Source organism: Callithrix jacchus, chromosome 9 (genome assembly GCF_049354715.1).
Source record: "Callithrix jacchus isolate 240 chromosome 9, calJac240_pri, whole genome shotgun sequence".
In the NCBI taxonomy this organism is placed as follows: Eukaryota; Metazoa; Chordata; class Mammalia; order Primates; family Cebidae; genus Callithrix; species Callithrix jacchus.
The window spans coordinates 71,018,437-71,037,896 of record NC_133510.1 but is presented as its reverse complement, the minus strand read 5'-3'; the positions used below and the strand labels follow the sequence as shown (position 1 = coordinate 71,037,896).

The 19,460-nt window shown below is 43.5% G+C and overlaps 2 protein-coding genes across 6 annotated transcripts in view; one reads left to right on the top strand and one right to left on the bottom strand.

Annotated features, from left to right (window-relative positions):
* The window catches only part of LOC144577633 (uncharacterized), an 88,157-nt gene extending 82,681 nt beyond the window's left edge, over positions 1 to 5,476 (bottom strand). For 3 of the 5 annotated variants that reach the window (XR_013521922.1, XM_078336838.1, XM_078336840.1), the window contains exon 1: positions 809 to 2,699. Coding sequence is in view for 2 of the 5 variants with exons in the window: in XM_078336838.1 (XP_078192964.1) it covers positions 809 to 816 (8 nt within the window). In the remaining 3 variants the exon portion in view is untranslated. Of the gene's footprint in view, positions 1 to 808; positions 2,700 to 5,343 lie in introns of those variants that run through there. The other 2 variants (XR_013521921.1, XM_078336839.1) reach the window with 1 other exon arrangement.
* Positions 5,477 to 5,586: 110 nt separating this feature from the next.
* On the top strand, positions 5,587 to 18,522 carry C9H12orf54 (chromosome 9 C12orf54 homolog). The gene is given in 9 exon segments (XM_017976590.3): positions 5,587 to 5,664; positions 6,294 to 6,435; positions 9,119 to 9,149; positions 9,633 to 9,671; positions 12,237 to 12,269; positions 14,113 to 14,137; positions 16,763 to 16,811; positions 18,351 to 18,457; positions 18,460 to 18,522. Coding segments are annotated over 8 exon segments (378 nt in total). The 5' UTR covers positions 5,587 to 5,664; positions 6,294 to 6,370; the 3' UTR covers positions 18,489 to 18,522.
* Positions 18,523 to 19,460: the final 938 nt, after the last annotated feature.

Genomic DNA, 19,460 nt, shown 5'->3' with positions numbered 1-19,460 from the left:
GTTAGAGAAAGTGTGGTACATTTCTCTTCATGAAATACATCACGAAATACTATGCAGCCATAAAAAAGAATGAAATTATGTTCTTTGCAGCAACATGGGTGTACATGGAAGCCATTATCCCAAGCAAACTAACACAGAAACAGAAAACCAAATACCACATGTTCTCACCTGTAAGTGGGAGCCATGTTCACACAGACATAAAGATGGGAACAATAGACTCCAAAAGAAGGGAGGGAGGGGACAAAGGATGAAACCTTCCTATTGGGTACTATGTTCACTATCCGGGTGACAGGATCAGTAGAAGCCCAAACCTCAGCACCACGCAATATATCCTTGTAACAAACCTACATGTGTACCCTCTGAATCTAAAACAAAAATGGAAACTATGTTTAAGAATTACTTTTAGATAGTGAAAAACTTGGGGTGGTCTGAGAGAGATAGGAATTGAGTTGGATTATGAGAAACATCTGGCCATAAAAGGGTAAAAGTCCCTGCAATGAGAGATGATAAAAGGAAGAGCTTAGGCTCCTTACAGAAACTGAGGTAAATAAAAAGGTAGGTTATGATGGCAATGGCCCTGGTGGTCTCTTAGAGGGAGGGAGAGAGTAACCTCTAATTAGAGTCTAATTTGAAGCAGTTCATGACAGTAAGAAGATGATGTTCAGGGAGGGTCCGTGGTGGTCTCACTAGTAGCACCTGGAGCTTTAATACCAAAACAAGGGATTGGACAGTGTGCCTTCCCCTTAAATCCTGCTGAAGATGGCTAGGGGGTCAAGCTAATGTTGACACCTTTATTTGTTGTACATACCCTGGCATTTTTTCACAAGGTTGAATGATTTGTGAGTCCTCTTTAGATTTCAGCTGCCTCCTTCTCCATGCTGCATTTCTGCATGTGGCGTTTTCCCACTGTCACCTGGGCAGGCTATGGGACCTGGAAGGTACTATCTCAGGTCCTGTCTGCCTAACCATGCTATACCACAATTCCCACTTCGCCACAACCTCCCATGTAAGCTCAGTGCCCTCTCTGAGGCTGTTCCTCCAGGGGTCTAGTTTCAAGGGAGAAGCTGGCCCTTGGTTCCTCCTGTTCTTAGATTTCTAGACATATTGGGGTATTTTATATGCACCATCACCAAAAAGAAGCAGGTCTCAGAGTGGCACACTTACACCTAATGCCTCTTCCCTAATATTCACTCACTGCCTCCGTATTACACCCCTCTACTTTCTTCAGAAAAACAATTTTCATCCCCTCTAAGGTTTGAAATCCATGATCATTCACCAAAGTCATACTTTGGGAATTCACAACAAAACCATTTCTCTCTCAGGGATCTACAGAAAGAACAGAAGGAACCAAGGGGCAGCTTCTCCCTTGAAACTAGACCCCAAAGAAAGGAAATCAGTATGTAGAAGAGAAATCTGCACACCTCAGAATTAGGGAACTAATTCAGAACCACACAACTTCATGGAAACTAAACAACTAGCTCCTGAATGTCAACTGGATAAACAAGGAAATGAAGGCAGAAAGAAAGATGTTCTTTGAAACCAATGAGAATGAAGACACAACATACCAGAATCTCTGGGAAACATTTAAAGCAGTGTGTAGAGGGAAATTTCTAGCAATAAATGCCCACCAGAGAAGAGAGGAAAGATCTAAAATCAACACCCTATCATCAAAACTGAAAGAGCTAGAGAAGCAAGATCAAAACAACTCAAAAGCTAGCAGAAGACAAGAAATAACTAAGATCAGAGCAGAACTGAAGGAGATAGAGACCCAAAAAACCCTTTAAAAAATCAATAAATCCAGGAGCTGGTTTTTTTTAAAAGATCAACAAAATAGACAGACTGCTAGCTAGATTAAGAAAAAGAAAAGGGAGAAGAATCAAATAGAGGTAATAAAAAACAAAAAAGGGGATATTACCACCAATTCCACAGAAATACAAACTACCATCAGAGATTACTACAAACAGCTCTATGCACATAAACCAGTAAACGTGGAAGAAATGGATACATTCCTGAACACTTGCACCCTCCCAAGCCTAAACCAGGAAGAAGTTGAAACCTTGAACAGATCAGTAACAAGGGCTGAAGTTGAGGCAGCAATTAAAAGCCTACCAACCAAAAAAAGTCCAAGTCCAGAAGGGTTCACAACTGAATTCTACCAGACATACAAAGAGGAGCTGGCACCATTCCTTCTGAAACTTTCCCAAACAATCCAAAAAGAGGGAATCCTTCCCAAATCATTTTATGAGACCAACATCATCCTGATACCAAAACACGGCAGAGACTCAACAAAAAAAAAGAAACTTTCAGGCCAATATCCACGGTGAACATAGATGCAAAAATACTGGCAAACCAATTGCAACAGCACATCAAAAAGCTTATCCATCACGGTCAAGTAGGGTTCATCTCAGGGATGCAAGGCTGGTTCAACATATGAAAGTCTATAAACATAAGCCACCACATAAACAGAACCAAAGACAAAAACCACATGATTATCTCAATAGATCCAGAGAAGGCTTTCAACAAAATTCAACAGCCTAATGCCTCTTCCTAATGCTAAGGAACATTAGCATTATCTAATCCCGCAACAGCCTAATGCCTCTTCCTAATGCCTTAGCCTAATGCTAAGAATTTATGCTAATTCTTAGCATAAATGCTAAGAACTCTCAATAAACTAGATATCAAAGGAACATATCTCAAAATAATAAAAGCTATTTATGACAAACCTACAGCCAATATCATACTGGATGTGCAAAAACTGGAAGCATTCCCTTTGAAATCTGGTGCCAGACAAGGATGCCCTCTCTTGCCACTCCTATTCAATATAGTATTGGAAGTTCTACCCAGAGCAATTAGGCGAGAAAAAAAATAAAGGGTATTCAACTAGGAAAGGAGGAAGTCAAATTGTCCCTATTTGCAGGTGACATAATTGTATATTTAGAAGACTCTATCATCTCAGCCTAAAATCTCCTTAAACTCATAAGCAACTTCAGCAAAGTCTCAGGATACAAAATCAACATGCAGAAATCACACGCATTTCTATACACCAATAACAGATTAACAGAGAGCCAAATCGTGAGTGAACTCCCATTCACAATTGCTACAAGGAGAATAAAATACCTAGGAATACAACTAACAAAGGATGTAAAGGACCTCTTCAAGGAGAACTACAAACCACCTCTCAAGGAAATAAGAGAGGACACAAACATATGGAGAAACATTCCATGCTCATGGTTAGGAAGAATCAACATCATGAAAAATGGCCATACTGCCCAAAGTAATTTATAGATTCAGCACTATCCCCATCAAGCTACCTTCTTCACAGAACTGGAAAAAAACACCTTAAACTTCAAATGGAACCAAAAGAGAGCCCACATAGCCTAGACAATGCTAAGTGAAAAGAACAAAGCTGGAAGCATCATGCTACCTGAATTTAAACTATACTACAAGGCTACAGTAATCAAAACAGCATGGTACTGATACCAAAACAGAGATATAGACAAATGGAACAGAACAGAGGACTTGGAGGAAACACCACACATCTACAACCATTTGATCTTTGACAAACCTGACAAAAACAAGCAATGGGGAAAGGATTCCCTGTTTAACAAATGGTGCTGGGAAAACTGGCTAGCAGAGTGCAGTAAGCAGAAACTGGACCCCTTCCTGACACCTTACACTAAAATTAACTCCAGATGAATTAAAAATGTAAACATAAGACCTAACACCATAAAAACCCTAGAAGAAAACCTAGGCAAAACCATTCAGGACATAGGCATAGGCAAGGACTTCACAACTGAAACACCAAAAGCATTGGCAACAAAAGCCAAAACAGACAAATGGGACCTAACTAAACTCCAGAGCTTCTGTACAGCAAAAGAAACAATCATTAGAGTGAACCAGCAACCAACAGAACGGGAAAAAATTTTTGCAATCTGTCCATCTGACAAAGGGCTAATACCCAGAATCTATAAAGAACTAAAACAGATTTACAAGAAAAAAACAAACAAACCCATCCAAAATTGGGAGAAGAATATGAACAGACACTTTTCAAAAGAAGACATACATGAGGCCAACAAACATATGAAAAAATGCTCATCATCACTGATTATTAGAGAAATGCAAATCAAAACCACATTAAGATACCACCTCACACCTGTTAGAATGGCGATCATTAAAAAATCTGGAGACAACAGATGCTGGAGAGGATGTGGAGAAATAGGAATGCTTTTACACTGTTTACATTGCTGGTGGGAGTGTAAACTAGTTCAACCATTGTGGAAGACAGTGTGGTGCTTCCTCAAGGACCTAGAAATAGAAATTCCATTTGACCCAACAATCTCATTACTGGGTATATACCCAAAGGATTATAAATCATTCTATTATAAAGACACATGCACATATATGTTCATAGTGGCACTGTTTACAATAGCAAAGACCTGGAACCAACCCAAATACCCATCGACGATAGACTAAACAAGGAAAATGTGGCACATGTATACCATAGAATACTATGCAGCCATAAAAAATTATGAATTCGTGTCCTTTATATGAACATGGATGTATCTGGAAACCATCATTCTCAGCAAACTGACACAAGAACAGAAAATCAAACAGTGCATGTTCTCACTCATAGGCAGGTGTTGAACAATGAGAACACATGAACACAGGGAGGGGAGCATCATGCACTGAGGTCTGTTGGGGGATGCCAAGGGAGAGATAGCAGGGAGTGAGGAGGTCAGGGAGGGATAACATGGGGAGAAATGCCAAATGTTGGTGACGAGGGGATGGAAGCAGGGAACCACGTTGCCATTTGTGTACCTATGCAACAATCCTGCATGATCTGCACATTTACCCCAGAACCTAAAGTTCAATAAAAAAAAGGAAAAAAATGGTATTGTGAAAAGTAAATTGAAAAAAAAAAAGAAACTATGGTATGAATACACAATGGAGTACTAGTCAGCCATCAAAACAATGAGATCCAGCCATTCCCAACAACATGAATGGAACTGGAGATTATTATGTTAAGTGAAATAAGCCAGGCACAAAAAGACAAACGTTGCATGTTCTCACTTATTTGTGCGATCTAAAAATCAACTACGTCTAAGAACAGAAGGAACCAAGGGCCAGCTTCTCCCTTGAAACTAGACCCCTGGAGGAGCAGCCTCGGAGAGGGCACTGAGCCTGCATGGGGAGGTGGTGGTGAAATGGGAATTGTGGCATAGCATAGGCAGACAGGACCTGAGATAGAACCTTCCAGGTCCCATAGCTCTTGAATTGAAAGCCAGATTTCTCAGACCTGATTTTGAAATTCAAAGTAAAAACTGGATTCTTCTGGCCTCATACCTGTCATCTCTCAGAATCAATGGATTCCTAATGCAATGGGTAGAAGGCAATGAAGAAGCAAAAATTGCCAGAAATTAAAATTAAAATCCCGCAACATTATTCTTCCATTTTACCATTATTATTTAGATCGAATGGAGCCTAGGGTGTGGCTGGGAGGGAGAGCAAGTTGTCCCACCTCTATGAGGTCACAGCTGAAGTCACAAAGCGTTGAAAAAAGCAAGGTTGATGTGGGAACAGAAGGCTGTTGTAAGATGGAGCTCAAAGAGGAAAAAGTCTAGTGGGGAAGGAGTGGGGCAAGTGTGATTTGGGGGACAAAGCAAGGTAAGTTCTGAGGCATCACTGACCTGTTCTTGACGGTGGCTTGGAGGTCAAGAAGGGTGGGAATGGGAAGAGTGGGAGGGAAACTTATCAAAGGAGGATCTGTCTCCTGTCTAGGTCACTGCCTATGAGCCCTCCTTCTCTGCAAAGCCCTTGAAGGCTAGAGCTGATGGCCCTGCATCCTGAAACTCTATCCTTAGTTAACCATGAAAATTCTGACTGAGCAGGAGCGGGTAGGGTATTTGCCAATCTTGCATTCCCTCTACACTATTTGCTGTCCTTGCCATCGAGTCCACCCCGAACTCAAAGATCCTTTGGCCAACACCCCATCTGCAGTCTCAGACAACTGTTATTTTTCACCAACTTTCTCACTGCAATTTCTGTTGTTACTGACAAAGACTATAGGAAGATTTTTCCAGGGGCAAATACTTCCTTCCTCTTACCCTCCTCTTACCCTCATCTTTCTTTACACATACGTACACACATACATGCACATATATGCACACACACACGCACAAGCACACTCACCCATTCAAAACACAGATGTTTCATTAACTGCTGAGACATCCGTCCTGTTAATTCTCCAGTGAATAAGCTCTTTTCTTCTCACCATGTGCCTGCCTTCTCCCTAGATTCATTTATGACTCCCCGGGGCCTGGAGCTATCTCCATCTTCAGCTCCAGAGTCCTTGGTTTCTGTCTGAGAACAAATGGCACAGCATCCCTGGCAGGATCAACAACAAAAGGCAGAAATGACCTCCAAGCAGCAGAGAAGGTAATGGGGCTAATGATGACCCTCAAGCATCCTTAGATTGCTGTACTCCATGGGGGAAGAACCAGGGCCTCCTGTCTCCATCGCTCTTCATTTGGCTTCACTTGCTTCCTTGCTGGATAAGATGGGGACTTTCATGTGCCCTCCCTCTTCTCCATCTCCTCAATGAAAGAGACAATAGCAAATCTTTGCCATTCTAATTCAGAAAGCAGGCATCATTTGCAATTCCTCTAGAAGTTGGTGGGGTATACAAGCTAGAGACATTTGTTTATTCCAGGATTGACTTTCCCTAAGTCCTTTATGTCCTCTATAGTGTGAATCAAGGCCAACCATCAGAAATCAAGCTTCTCTTGGCCTAGCGTGGAAAAGAGGATTAGAATCTGCTGCTTGAGGCTAAATATGAGACCCAGGTGAGGGTATCCATAAAGTCAGAAAAAAAGGAGGGTTTACTGTGAACTTATGGGTCAGAAAAGCTTCATAAGGGAATCAGAAGTTGGCTGGAGCCTTTGACTTGCAGCAGATGTCTTGAGATAAGAGTTTGTAGAAATTTGGGAAGAGAAAGTGAAAAATGTCTTCTAAATCCCTAAGCTGCCTGTCTTATGAAAGTGCTCAGAATGGTTACCTGGGCCTCAAGCCTGAGAGCCAGTAAGGAACTGAGAAGCCTGAATCCGGGGCAAGTCGGGAGTCTGCCCTATCTAAGAGTATGAATTCTCCTCCGGACAGCTGCAGGACCTTGAGGAGAAAATACTGAGTAGATATTGGAGTCTCCTAGACTTCCATATGAGGAAGCAAATAAACCACACGAAAACCTTGGCTTTTCTGCTGAGGAATGGATGCTTTTTGATGGTGGAAGTGGACAGGACATAAAAATAACACACAATAACAATAACGGCTGAAGAAAAACTTAACAGTTACACAGGCTTTCATATGATCATCCCCCAAATCCTTTAGAAAAAGATTACTCCTCTTTTTTGATAGGTGAGGAAACAGGCTTAGGGTTGGGGTTTGATAGCACAGTAGGGTGACTGTAATCAACAACAATTCATTATGTCCTTCAAAATAGTTGGATGAGAAGAGCTTAAATGTTTCTAGCACGAAGAACCCATCAATGTTTGAGGTGATGGATATCCTAAATACTCTTGATTTGATCATTACATATTGTATGCAGTATCAAACTATCACGTGTACCTCATAAATATGTACAATTATTACATATCAATATGTACATTAAAAGGATGTTTTCAGAATTAGGGACATCAGTGAGTAATAGCTCTGCCAGGTTCTATGGAGAACTAGCACTCCAACTGGCAGAATTGTGTCCCTGAGCCTTCTGATATGGTGGCTCCCAAGGAGATTTCTGCGTGCTATCAATGTTCATCAAGAGTCTCCTGTTAGCTAGAAATCTGTTAGGCTTAATGTCTTTTTACTTATTTATTTATTTTAGTGACAGGGACTTTCTCTGTTGCCCAGGCTGGAGCATAATAGCGCAATCATAGCTCACTGCAGCCTCGAACAATCTTCCTGCGTCAGCCTCCTGAGTAAGCGAGAACTACAAGCGCCTGCCACCACACCTGGCTGGGACTTTGCTGCTGCTGTTGTTGTTGTTGTTGTTTGGTTTGGTTGTTGTTGGGTTGTTTTGTTTTGTTTTATAGAGACGAGGTCTCACTATGTTGCCCAAGCTGGTCTTGAACTTCAGTGTCAGTTTTCACTCTATTCTGGGTCCCCAAGCTCCCTGTGATCATTGGCCTCCCTATCCCTGTTTAGAAAAACTTTTTTTTTTTTTAATGGCAGGAACTGTACTAGTAGGAACTCCAGGCCAGAGATGTAAGGACCATTGGTTTCTGAAACATTTTCCCTCTATCGCATTTTCCCCTTTTTTAAATCCCTTTTCAGGTTTCTTCCCCAGAGCTCCGGAAACAATTTTAGAAGGTAATTAACCTACGCTTCCTTCCTCTAGTTCATAACCTATGTCCTGGCTTCCTCTGACCTAGTCAAGTCTGCACATGGCCAGGAGATGAGACTGAGTTTGCTCAGGATCCATGAGCATAGAAGAGCGGACTGGTTCCCCAGGTTCCACTCACTTTCACCCTTCTTCCTCCACCCAGTTACCTGTCTGTCTGTATAAGCCCCCTCCAAGGTGACTTTGGTACTGATTTAGGAATTAGATGGTATTTAGGAATAAGAGCTTCAGTTGTGCTGCCAAGAATAAGCAAAATCTTTCAACTTCTTCCCCAGCCTCTCATCCCCATTTCACCCCATCATCAGTCATGAAGGAAAAGAACCTTTGGGGAAGCAGTTTGCTAACTGAGTGTACTTTCCAAAGAGGAACCTGGGAAGTTTGACAGGTCAGGTGGGATGAAGGGTGGAGAGTGGACATAAATTAGGCAGGCAGGAGAATGACAAGGCTTAATGACAGTGACCATAGCCTTCACTTCCATTGTTCTATGGTTTAGAGTTCTCAAAGGGCTTCCACAATAGTCAAGATACTTGGAAGATGAGGCAAGGGTCCCACCTCTCCCTATACCTCCCATAAGGGATATGAGAGGCAGGACCCTGGTTATACTTCCTGGATTTTTAGTACAGAAACTTCGAGAATTCCTGGTAGGAGTGACAGAATAGAGTTAGGAAAAGCCTTTAGCCCATGTTATCCGCTCCTCATCAGTTGTATTTCATTCTTTCTTTCCAGCACATCCATAGAAGAGACAATAAGACCACAGGTGGGTAAGGTATCCAAATTCTCTGGATCCTCTGGGGCTCCTAATTCCTAGGGAGAGGGAAGGAAAAGAGGTTATAGACAGGAGGCCAAAAAAAAAATCTGCCTGACAAGGGACAGGGGGCTCTTGACTGGCTTTGATGGGGTGGGTCGTTGTCTACCAAACCAGGTAACATCTCCAGTCCCACTATGTCACCAAACAACTCCAGAGGCAAGCAGGCTGAACAGACATTGACATGGTGGTACACAGATGGGTCTGCTTGTACCTGTCACCCACCAGCTAGATCCAGAGCAAAGCAGGACATATGGGATGAAAATGACTCAGCAGGGCTACAGGAAACTTTTGGCTGCCTGAGAAATGGGGTGATTTGGGGTGTCCAGCTCAATTCCAAGAAATACCTTGTCTTCCACCAGTTTCATAATGTGTCACTTCAGATTCTGGGAGAGTTGGGATATTGTTTCCAACATTTGCTCCTTATTTCTACAGGAAAGACAAGTAACCATCACTGAAACCCTGTGGGACCAGGTTAGTACAGAGGAATCATTTTTGACAGCACGGCGAGAGGTGGGAGGCGGGGGAGAGCTTCGGGAAGGAGCACATTTCTTTCTCTTTCCTTGAGCAGTTTATTGATTGATGGTGAAGGATCAGCACACTACCTCCCACCTTGTTCTGTTGCTCTGAGGATACCGTCTCATATCCTCAGAGCTCCTTGTGTCTGTGCATGTCAGCGCCCCTTCCTGACACCCACTTGTTTGAAGCTGTCACAGGTCCTGTTTGTTTTAAGAGGGTTTAATATCCAGTTCTCAGTGACTGCCATGGACTTGAAAACACAGGTTTGGCCTTTCACACACATGAAAATGTCACTTTCAATTCAGAAACATAAAAATGCCAGGTTTCACTTTATAGTTGAAGGGTACAGGTGTGCAGAAGCTAGTAATGCCCACAAGATAACCACAGCAAACTGTAGTGAACTTTCCTAGAACACAGACATTTTCTCACACAAATACCAGCTACTTCAGCATCCCAATCTTACCATATTAGTTGCTTGTAAAGCCTTGAATAGAGATGAGAATTAAAAGATAATTGATCACTTTTGAATGTATAATGTAGGAAACTGAGCAGGAAAAGACTGTTAATTAAATTAATGGCCATGGCTTTCTGATTAAAAATGAGTGAAAATCTCCAGAGCCTCTTGTGCCAGCCCCCACTGTACAATATTATATAAAATGAATAATGTGTCCAACATGTTTTATTCTCTGTGATTTCAATGACTCTTTACATAAGGAAATAATCTTAATTATAATACTATACAGTATCATAACTATTTCATGTTCTTACACTTGTTTATTAGCTAAAGCGTAAGTTGTTTGTGTAAGAGTCAGAAGACCACCCTGTTGAGAACAAGTGAATAATCAGATACTTATAATAAAAGATGAACAAAGGGAAATGAATTGATCATTGAGAGGCAACGAATTGATCATGAGCACACTCTACCCCTTTGACCATTCATTCCTCTTCCATATGTACCCTTATACACAAACTGAAACTCCTGAATATCTACATACACTATATTTCCACCAAACAAGATAAAACTATCTATCTTAAAGTTCTCACACTTTCTCACAAGGGAGAAGAGCCACAGTTCCAACAGTCACTGGATCCATACACAGCTAGGTAGTACAGTAGGTGGATAGCCAAGGCAGATGGATCACGAGGTCAGGAGATTGAGACCATCCTGACTAACATGGTGAAACCCCATCTCTACTGAAAATGCAAAAATTAGCTGGGTGTGGTGGCGTATACCTGTAGTCCCAGCTACTCGGGAGGCTGAGGCAGGAGAATCACCTGAACCCAGAAGGCGGAAGTTGCAGTGAACAGAGATCATGCCACTGCACTCCTGGCGACAGAGTGAGATGAAAGAAAAGAAAAGAAAAGAAGAAAGGAAGGAAGAGGCGGGGAGGGAGAGAAAGAAAGGGGAAGTGGAATGAGGGAGGGAGGGAGGAAGAGAAGGAAGGAAGGGAGGGAGGGAGGGAAGGAGAGAGGGAAGGAAGGAACTGCCAGCCCCAACCCCAGCGCCAGACCCTACAGCCACCCAGATGTTGATGCCTAAGAAGAACTGGATGGCCATTTATGAACTCCTTTTTAAAGAGGGAGTCCTGGTGGCCAGGAAGGATGTCCAGATGGCTAACACCAGGAGCTGGCAGACGAGCTGGCAGTCATGAAGGCCATGCCATCTCTCAAGTTCCGAGGCTATGTGAAGGAACAGTTTGCCTGGAGACATTTCTACTGGTACCTTATCAAGGAGGGTATCCAGTATCTCCGTGATTACCTTCATCTGCCCCCAGAGACTGTGCCTGTCACTCTATGCCACAGCCATCCAGAGACTGGCAGGCCTTGGTCTAAAGGTCTGGAGGGTGAGCAACCTGCAAGACTCACAAGAGGGGAAGCCGACAGAGACACCTACAGACAGAGTGCTGTGCCCCCTGGTGGCGACAAGAAAGCTGACCCTGGGGCTGGGTCAGCAACTGAATGCAGAGGCACATTTGGGGGACATGGTCAGCCACCTCAGGAAAACTAGAGAGGATTCTTTTGCATTGAATAAACTTACAGCCAAAAAAGAAAAAGAAAAAAAAAAGAAAGTGCTAGGACTTTTTCCAAAGTGAGCATATGATTTTACACTCCCTCCAACGATGCCCAAGAATTTCAGCTGTTCCACAACCTCACCAACATCCAGTGCATTATAACCTAAATGCAAATACCTGTTAATTTTAATACCTATGCTAAGCTTCAGGGTAAGAACCAATCAGACAGAAAAGAAATATAACAGTAGCTTTCATTATACATTCCATGCACAGCCCAGTCCTCTTTAAATACTTTACTGTAGTTTGCCCATTTACCATATGGAGAAACGGCGGCCCACTCTACTTCTGTAGAGTGGAAGTCAATGAGGATTTATTGCTAGAGCCACAAAACCACAGTCTCTTGGCATCTACATTCTATAGCCGAGTGGCTAGGAGACTAGGTAACTAAATCCCTCGGTAATAAAGTGATCATCTATATTAATTTTTCTTTATCTTTGTCTTCTGTCAGGTGCTGACAGCTTTTAAGAATATACAAAAGGAGGTGAGATTCGATTTTGACTCTCTGAGTTCCCCAGCCCCATGATGTGCCTTGATCCCATTTTTTTTCTTACCCTACTGAGATGTTGCCTCTTACCAAGGTTTCAGCTTTATTAATTTTTCTAGTGATTTCTCCCTTAAAGAGTACCACTGACTTGTCAGTCCAGGCAGCTAAGGCAGGAAGATGCCTAACAGTCCCCTTGAGGAAATGTAATAATATAGACAGAAGATCATATCTGCTAGAACTTCTCTCAGCAAGGATACTCTTTGTGGTTGTATGAAATGCTGATAAGTGACTGAGTTGGGAAGAATCTCCTAGTGATATAGTAAACTGCCTTATTAGGTGAGTATGTCTGTTAACTGCAGGGAAGTGTGAATTAGAGACCAGGGCTAACCTTCTTGGGTAAATAGAAATAAAACCTCTTCCTCTGCTCTCCTTCTATAGATTTTGGTATCCTTCTCTTTCTCTCTCTCTCCCTCTCTCTCTCTGTCTCTCTCTCTCTCTCCCTCTGTCTGTCTCTCTCTCTCTCTCTTTGAGACAGGGTCTCATTCTGTGCCCAAGCTGGAGTGCAGTGATGTGATCTCAGCTCACTGCAACCTCTGGCTCCCAGGTTCAAGCAAATCCCATCCCTCAGATTCCCAAGTAGCTGGGTCCACCACACCAAGCTAAATTTTTGTATTTTTTGTAGAGAAGGGTTTCTCCCTGTTGCCCAGGGTGGTCTCAAATTCCTGGACTCAAGCCATCTGCCAGCCTCAGCCTCCCAAAGTGCTGAGATCACAGGCATGACGCACTGTGCCCTTCCTAATAATTGTTCTTTTTAGGAGAAGAATTCTCTTCTTAGAAGTCTTGTTCTGTCGTTCAGTCTAGAGTGCAGTAGCACAATCTCGGCTCACCACAACCTCTGCCTCCTGAGTTCAAGTGATTCTCCTGCCTCAGCCTCCCGAGTAGCTGGGATTACAGGCGTGTGTTACCACTCCCAGCTAATTTTTGCATTTTTAGTAGAGATAGCATTTCACCATGTTGGTCAGGCTGGTTTCGAACTCCTGACCTCAGGTGCCACCCGCCTCAGCCTCCCAAAGTGCTGGAATTAGACGTGAGCCACTACCCACAGCCAAGAAGGAATTTTTTTAAAGATACTTTACACATACTTAAAGCTTCTCTACAGAGAAGCACTGGAGACTCAATGGGGAGTGTAAAAAGGCCCAGAAAAGACACAGCAGGAGGGTCAGAAAGAATAAAGATGTGATGTCTTATTATGAATAGTTATGACTGTAAGTGATGAATTGTGTGTCTTCCACCCCTAAAGAGACACAGCTTGCTCCTATTTATTTATGCATTCATTATTCAAAAGGCGTTTATTGAGCATATGCTATATGAAGTGTGAGATACAAAAACAATACAAATTGTGCTTTCAGAAACCTTGAGATTTTGGCTGGGCACGGTGGCCAAAGTGCCTGGGTAGCAATCCCAGCACTTTGGGAGACTGAGGTAGCCAGATGAAACCTGGTGAAACCCCATCTCAACTAAAACTACAAAAATTAGCCCTGTATGCTAGTGCATACCTGTAATCCCAGCTGCTGGGGAAGCTGAGGCAGGAGAGTCCCTTGAACCTGGGAGGTGAAGGTTGCAGTGAGCAGAGATCATGCCACTGCACTCAAGCCTAGATGACAGAGTGAGACTCCATCTCAAGAAAAGAAAGAAAGAAATCCTGGGAGTTCCATGTCCAAGAAGCCCATATTTTCCCAAACAGACATCCCTGCATTTGACCAAGTCTATAGCAAGGACACTGCAGGTCTGCAGGAGACCAGCCCCCACCATCTGATTCTGTGTTCTCATTATTTTTCAGCTGCAGGAAGATGCTCGGATTCGAGGTAAAAGAGCACCATTCCAAGGTTTGGGTAAGGAAACAAGGGAGGGGATTTGGAATTCAAGTCTCATTGTGTTTATTTTCCATACCAAAAAAAGTGGAGATAAGAAGTGAGATATGGAGTTCATCCCAAAGTCTCACCCTAGGATCTTCCATTTTGCTTACAGCCCGAGTTCAGGTTCTCCTTTTTTTCCCCCCTCCCAGCTTCAACCAAGCTGGAAATTGGCTTTCCTAACGTGTTCATTTTATAAGCAATGCAAGTCTCTCCTCTGTCCAGCTCAATTACCTCGTGTCTGAGTCTGTTCAGGCTGCTAGAACAGAATACCATAGACTGGGTAGTTTATAAACAACAGAAACATTCCTCACGGCTCTGGAGGCTGGGATCTCCAAGATCAAGGTGCCAGCAGATTTGGTGTCTGTTGAGCCCCTGCTTCCCAGTTAATAGAGAGCCTTTTTCACTGTGTCCTCTCTTGGAGGAAGAAGTGAAGGAATTCTCCAGGTTCTCTTTCATATGGACACTAAATCTCATCTCATTCATAAGGGCTCTGCCCTCATAATCAAATTACCTCCCAAAGGCCCCACACCTTAATATCATTGCTTTGGGGATTAGGTTTCAATATATGAATTTGGAGGGAACATAGGCATCAGTCTACAGCACGTGGACGGGATGGAAGAATCTTTTTCTCCCTTGGAATGGCTGTTGAGGGCCTAAGAGCACTCTCAGCTCTCGGCTAGATATGGTTCTTGACAGTAAAGACAGCAAGCACAGAAAAGGGGAACAGCTTTCCAAGGCTGGCACAGGGATGGAGTAGCAGGAAGGCTAGAGTGGAATGATTATTCAGGGTGATCAAGTTACAGTTTTCAAACACCCAGATGCTAATTCTAGTATTTCAAGAAAATACTCAAAATACCTGGGAGCCTAGAATTACAGCAGAAAAGACATATCTGGAACTCCTTCCTTCACCCATCCAAGAAAGAACCTATAAATTGGGGCTTTTCAAACTTTTGTGTATATACAGATCACCTGGGTACCTTGTTAAAAAGCAAATTCCTACTCAGCAGGTCTAGGGTAGGCTTGAATTCTGAAATTCTGTATCCCTCAGAGACTCCCATATGATACCAAAACTCCTGGCTCTCAAGTCCCACTGATGATCAAGGATATATATGACTGAGCCCAAAGAGAGAGCCTCCAAAGTCAGAAGTCAATAAGATTGAATTCAAGGATTTTTATAGCCCGTGGAAGGGGTGAGGAGCCTTCAGCTGGGTATAAGATTCAGGGACAGGAGGAAATCTGAAGGAGATACTGACTTCTCTTGGGGTCTCTCTGGCACTGGAACCACTCTATGCTTTTTCAGCCCTGCCGCCAAACTGAGTTCCTTAAGAGTACAAATCTTGGAGATCTTTAAATACAGACAGTCCCAGAGAAGCCTCCCTCTGATCTTTCCCCAAACCTGGCCCATCACCTCCACTCCAGAACAAGGAACTATGACCTCCCCTGTGAGATCCAGAGGCTCGTGAAATACTTTTCTTGGATGCTGATACCTAAGGGTCAAAAGATCAAAAAAGGCCAAGCTTACCTCTGCTTGGAGAATGCTCTCCTTCATCCTTAGAAGACTGATTTCTAAATAGTTCACTGCAGAGCCCTGGGAACTCCTGCCTGATTACCTGGGCTATAAAAAATGTGGATTTAGCATTCTATTATAAAGACACATGCAAACATATGTTTATTGCGGCACTGTTGACAATAGCAAACACCTGGAACCAACCCAAATGCTGACCAATGATAGACTGGATAAAGAAAAGGTGGCACATATATGCCATGGAATACTACGCAGCCATAAAAAGGATGCATTCAGGGCCATTGGAGGGACACGAATGAAGCTGGAAACCATCATTCTCAGCAAACTGATACTATAACAGAAAACCAAACACTGCATGTTCACTCATAAGTAGGTGTTGAACAGTGAGAGCACATGGACACAGAGTGGGGAACGTCACACACTGGGGCCTGTTGGGGGGTGGGAGGCTAGGGGAGGGATAGCAGGGGGTGAGGGGATAGGGAGGGATAGCATTAGGAGAAATACCTAATGTAGATGACTGGGTGATGGATGCAGCAAACCACCATGGCACGTGTATACCTATGGACAAACCTGCACATTCAGCACGTGTACCCCAGAACTTAAAGTATAATTTTTTTTAATGTGGATTTAGGATATAACTGCTGCTGTTGCTTTTCCACTTCCTGAAAGATGGGAGGGTGAAATCCAGGGTGAGATAAGGAGAATTCAAGTCTCGTTGTATCCATTTTTCATACCTAAAAAATGGAGATAAGAGGTGAGCTACCAGGGACTTGCTCCAGTAGCAGAGCCCTGGGACGGAAACACTCAGTTCCCAGCCCTAGAAGAACAGAGCTTCAGTGGCCATGATTCCCTCTGCTTCACAGGGGGCCAGATTCCTGGTGCCACATTCTGCAACTGCCTCTCTGTCTGGCTTGTTAGGACCTCAGTGTCCCTTCGAGTCTGGCCCCTCCCACTTTGGCTATACTTCAAACCCAGGATGTAAGCTGGGCAACTGGGGAGACATGTCCGGGCCCCTGTAACAGAAGGACATTTTTCTGTGTCCACTTCAGGGATGAGCAATTGCTCCATGACACCCATGACATCCGCACCCAGAACTGGGTAAGTGTCCCTATTCTGACAAGGTCCAAGGGAGACGGCACCCACCACATATGAGTGTGCTTAGCCATGAATATAGCTAGCTCTGAGCCTTGAGCCTTCAGAAGCCTGTGCTTCCAATACACATTTCTTCCAAAAGGGCAAGAAGTGCCCCCCTCCCTGACCTAACTATCTCTACTTATGATGAACTGCAGAGCCTGGGCTTCCTCCTCCATCCTCAGCCCCATCAGAAATCCCTGGGATCTCAGGATCAGCCCTGAATCTCACCATAAGAGATTTTAAGAAATTTTCTTAACTCAGTTGAGGGAACAAGGGAACATAAAATGACAGCTAGGAAAGGAAAGCTGCAAAGAAGGAATAAAGAATCAGGGATGTAGTCTGGGCATGGGGTGGCTCACCCCTGTAATCCCAGTACTTTTGGAGGCCAAGGTCGTTGGATTGCTTGAGCCCAGGAGTTTGAGACAGTGAGACCTGTCTCCACAAAAAATTCGAAATTAGCCAGGTGTGGCGGTGCATGCCTGTAGTCCCAGCTACTCTGGAGGCTGAGGTGGGAGGATAATCTGAGCCTGGGGAAGTCAAGACTGCAGTGAGCCATAATCATGCCACTGCCCTCCAGCCTGGGCAACAGAGCAAGACCTATCTCAAAAAAAAAAAAAAGGAATCTGAGGACTTAGAAGAAAGTTATAAAGAAATTTAACAAAAGTTTGAGACCCTAATATTGGGAGATGTCGCTTTCTCTTCCATATTAGTGCCCTAATATTGGGAGATGTCGCTTTCTCTTCCATAGCAAGATGAGGAGAAAAAAGATCAGGCTACTGCAACACAGATTTAAATTAGACATTGGGAGCAAAGACTTTTCAGTAGCGCAACTGAGAAATAGAACTAGGTAGTCAAGAAAGACAGCAGCACTATGTTCCTTAGAGAGCTTTAAATATTGTGTTTTTTAAAAAAATTAACTTGACATGTTATGGCTTTTCCCAAACCAGTAAATGGAAAAGGTAAACTCCTTAGATTCCTGTTTGAACAGAATTTGTCCCTATATCAGAAAACTGACTCTCATGAAATAAAGCTATTCGTTTTAAAGAAATGGATTGCCAAAAAAGAAAAAAGAAATGGATTGCTATGCTTTAACTTGCTCAGTGCTGAAACCATGGAAGGAATACATGAAAAGTGATTTCATATTTACAAAATTCTAAATGTAACTATTGTAAATCTTTGCATATCAGGAGCGCTTTTGATTGGTCAAAATCCTTTCAGATATATAATATTATTTAATTTTATTATTCCTCTGAGTAAAGCAGGAAGAATTGTTCTGATGAAAACATAGGCTGCAACAGGTTCATCTACTAAAGCCCACCCAACAAGGGCTTTTTCCCGTGAGCCATGCATCCAATAGGAAATTGCAACTCCCAGAGCCGGAGACGCCCATTCTCGGTGGAGTGTAGTAATAGGATCCCTAAGGGTAGTGGAGGCCAGGGAGGGGGCCGAAAGGGTAAGATATCTTTCCCTCATATGTCCACAACTTCCTCTTATTTGGCACAGAAGCATGAAGCTTCCAGATTCCTGCATGACCCCAAAGTTGAGAGGATTGCAGTTCAGCGCTGGAGAGCAGCCATCAGGAGAACGTGTCCACCACGTGAAGACGCAGCTCTCCAGTCAGCTTACTACCCTGGACCCTGACTCTAGAATCAAGGAAGAAGGACATCTCTGCTTCAGCCAGGTGTTTGACCCAGGCAGCTTTTCTCCTGAGCTGCACCCTGCCCATCTGTGGTAGTCAGGAGCCCAGGCCTCATAGGTCCTCATCTATGGCAGGGCAGCACCCCACAAAGCAGGTGCAGTTGTATAAGGGGCAATGGGGTGAGAGGGTGGACAAGTGAAGGCAGAGCTAGGCCAGGTTCTTTTGGTCTCTGTGATCAAGACAAAGATCCAAACAGTGCATCAGGTGTGGATAGTATTCAGGAATCAGGAACAGACAGTTGTGGGATAAAGAGATGGAAGGGTGGAAAGTTTTAAAACACACTAATGGATGTGAGGCCCATCATTCCCTCTGGAAAGTGCTCTAGAAACACGCTACTTTGGGGGCTTAATTCAGTATCAAGAATCAAACACAGTCTATCCTTTATAGACTCCCTCGTCCGGGTTTTCTTTCATAAAGCACGTGAGTATGCTTCCCCAAAGGCACTGTTTAAGTGGCAGGCCGTTTCCTCAACCCCTTTCACTCTCCTGCTCCGTAGGCTCATCTGACACCAAACTCACCTGGAGAAGAAGACTGTCTCAGATGCTCACCCGGTGGCATAGACTCTACTAGCCACGCCCTCTATATGGCCTTCTCTAGGGCTCATTAGCTGTTCCTTTTTTTTTTTTTTTTTTTTTTAATTTTTTATTTGATTATAGGTTTTGGGGTACATGAGCAGAGCATGCGAGACAGTTGCGTAGGTACACACATGGCAATGTGCTTTGCTTTTCTTCTCCCCTTCACCCACATTTGGCATTTCTCCCCAGGCTATCCCTCCCCACCTCCCCCTCCCACTGGCCCTCCCCTTTTCTCCCCAATAGACCCCAGTGTTTAGTACTCCCCTTTCTGTGTCCATGTGTTCTCATTTTTCATCACCCACCTATGAGTGAGAATATGCGGTGTTTCATTTTCTGTTC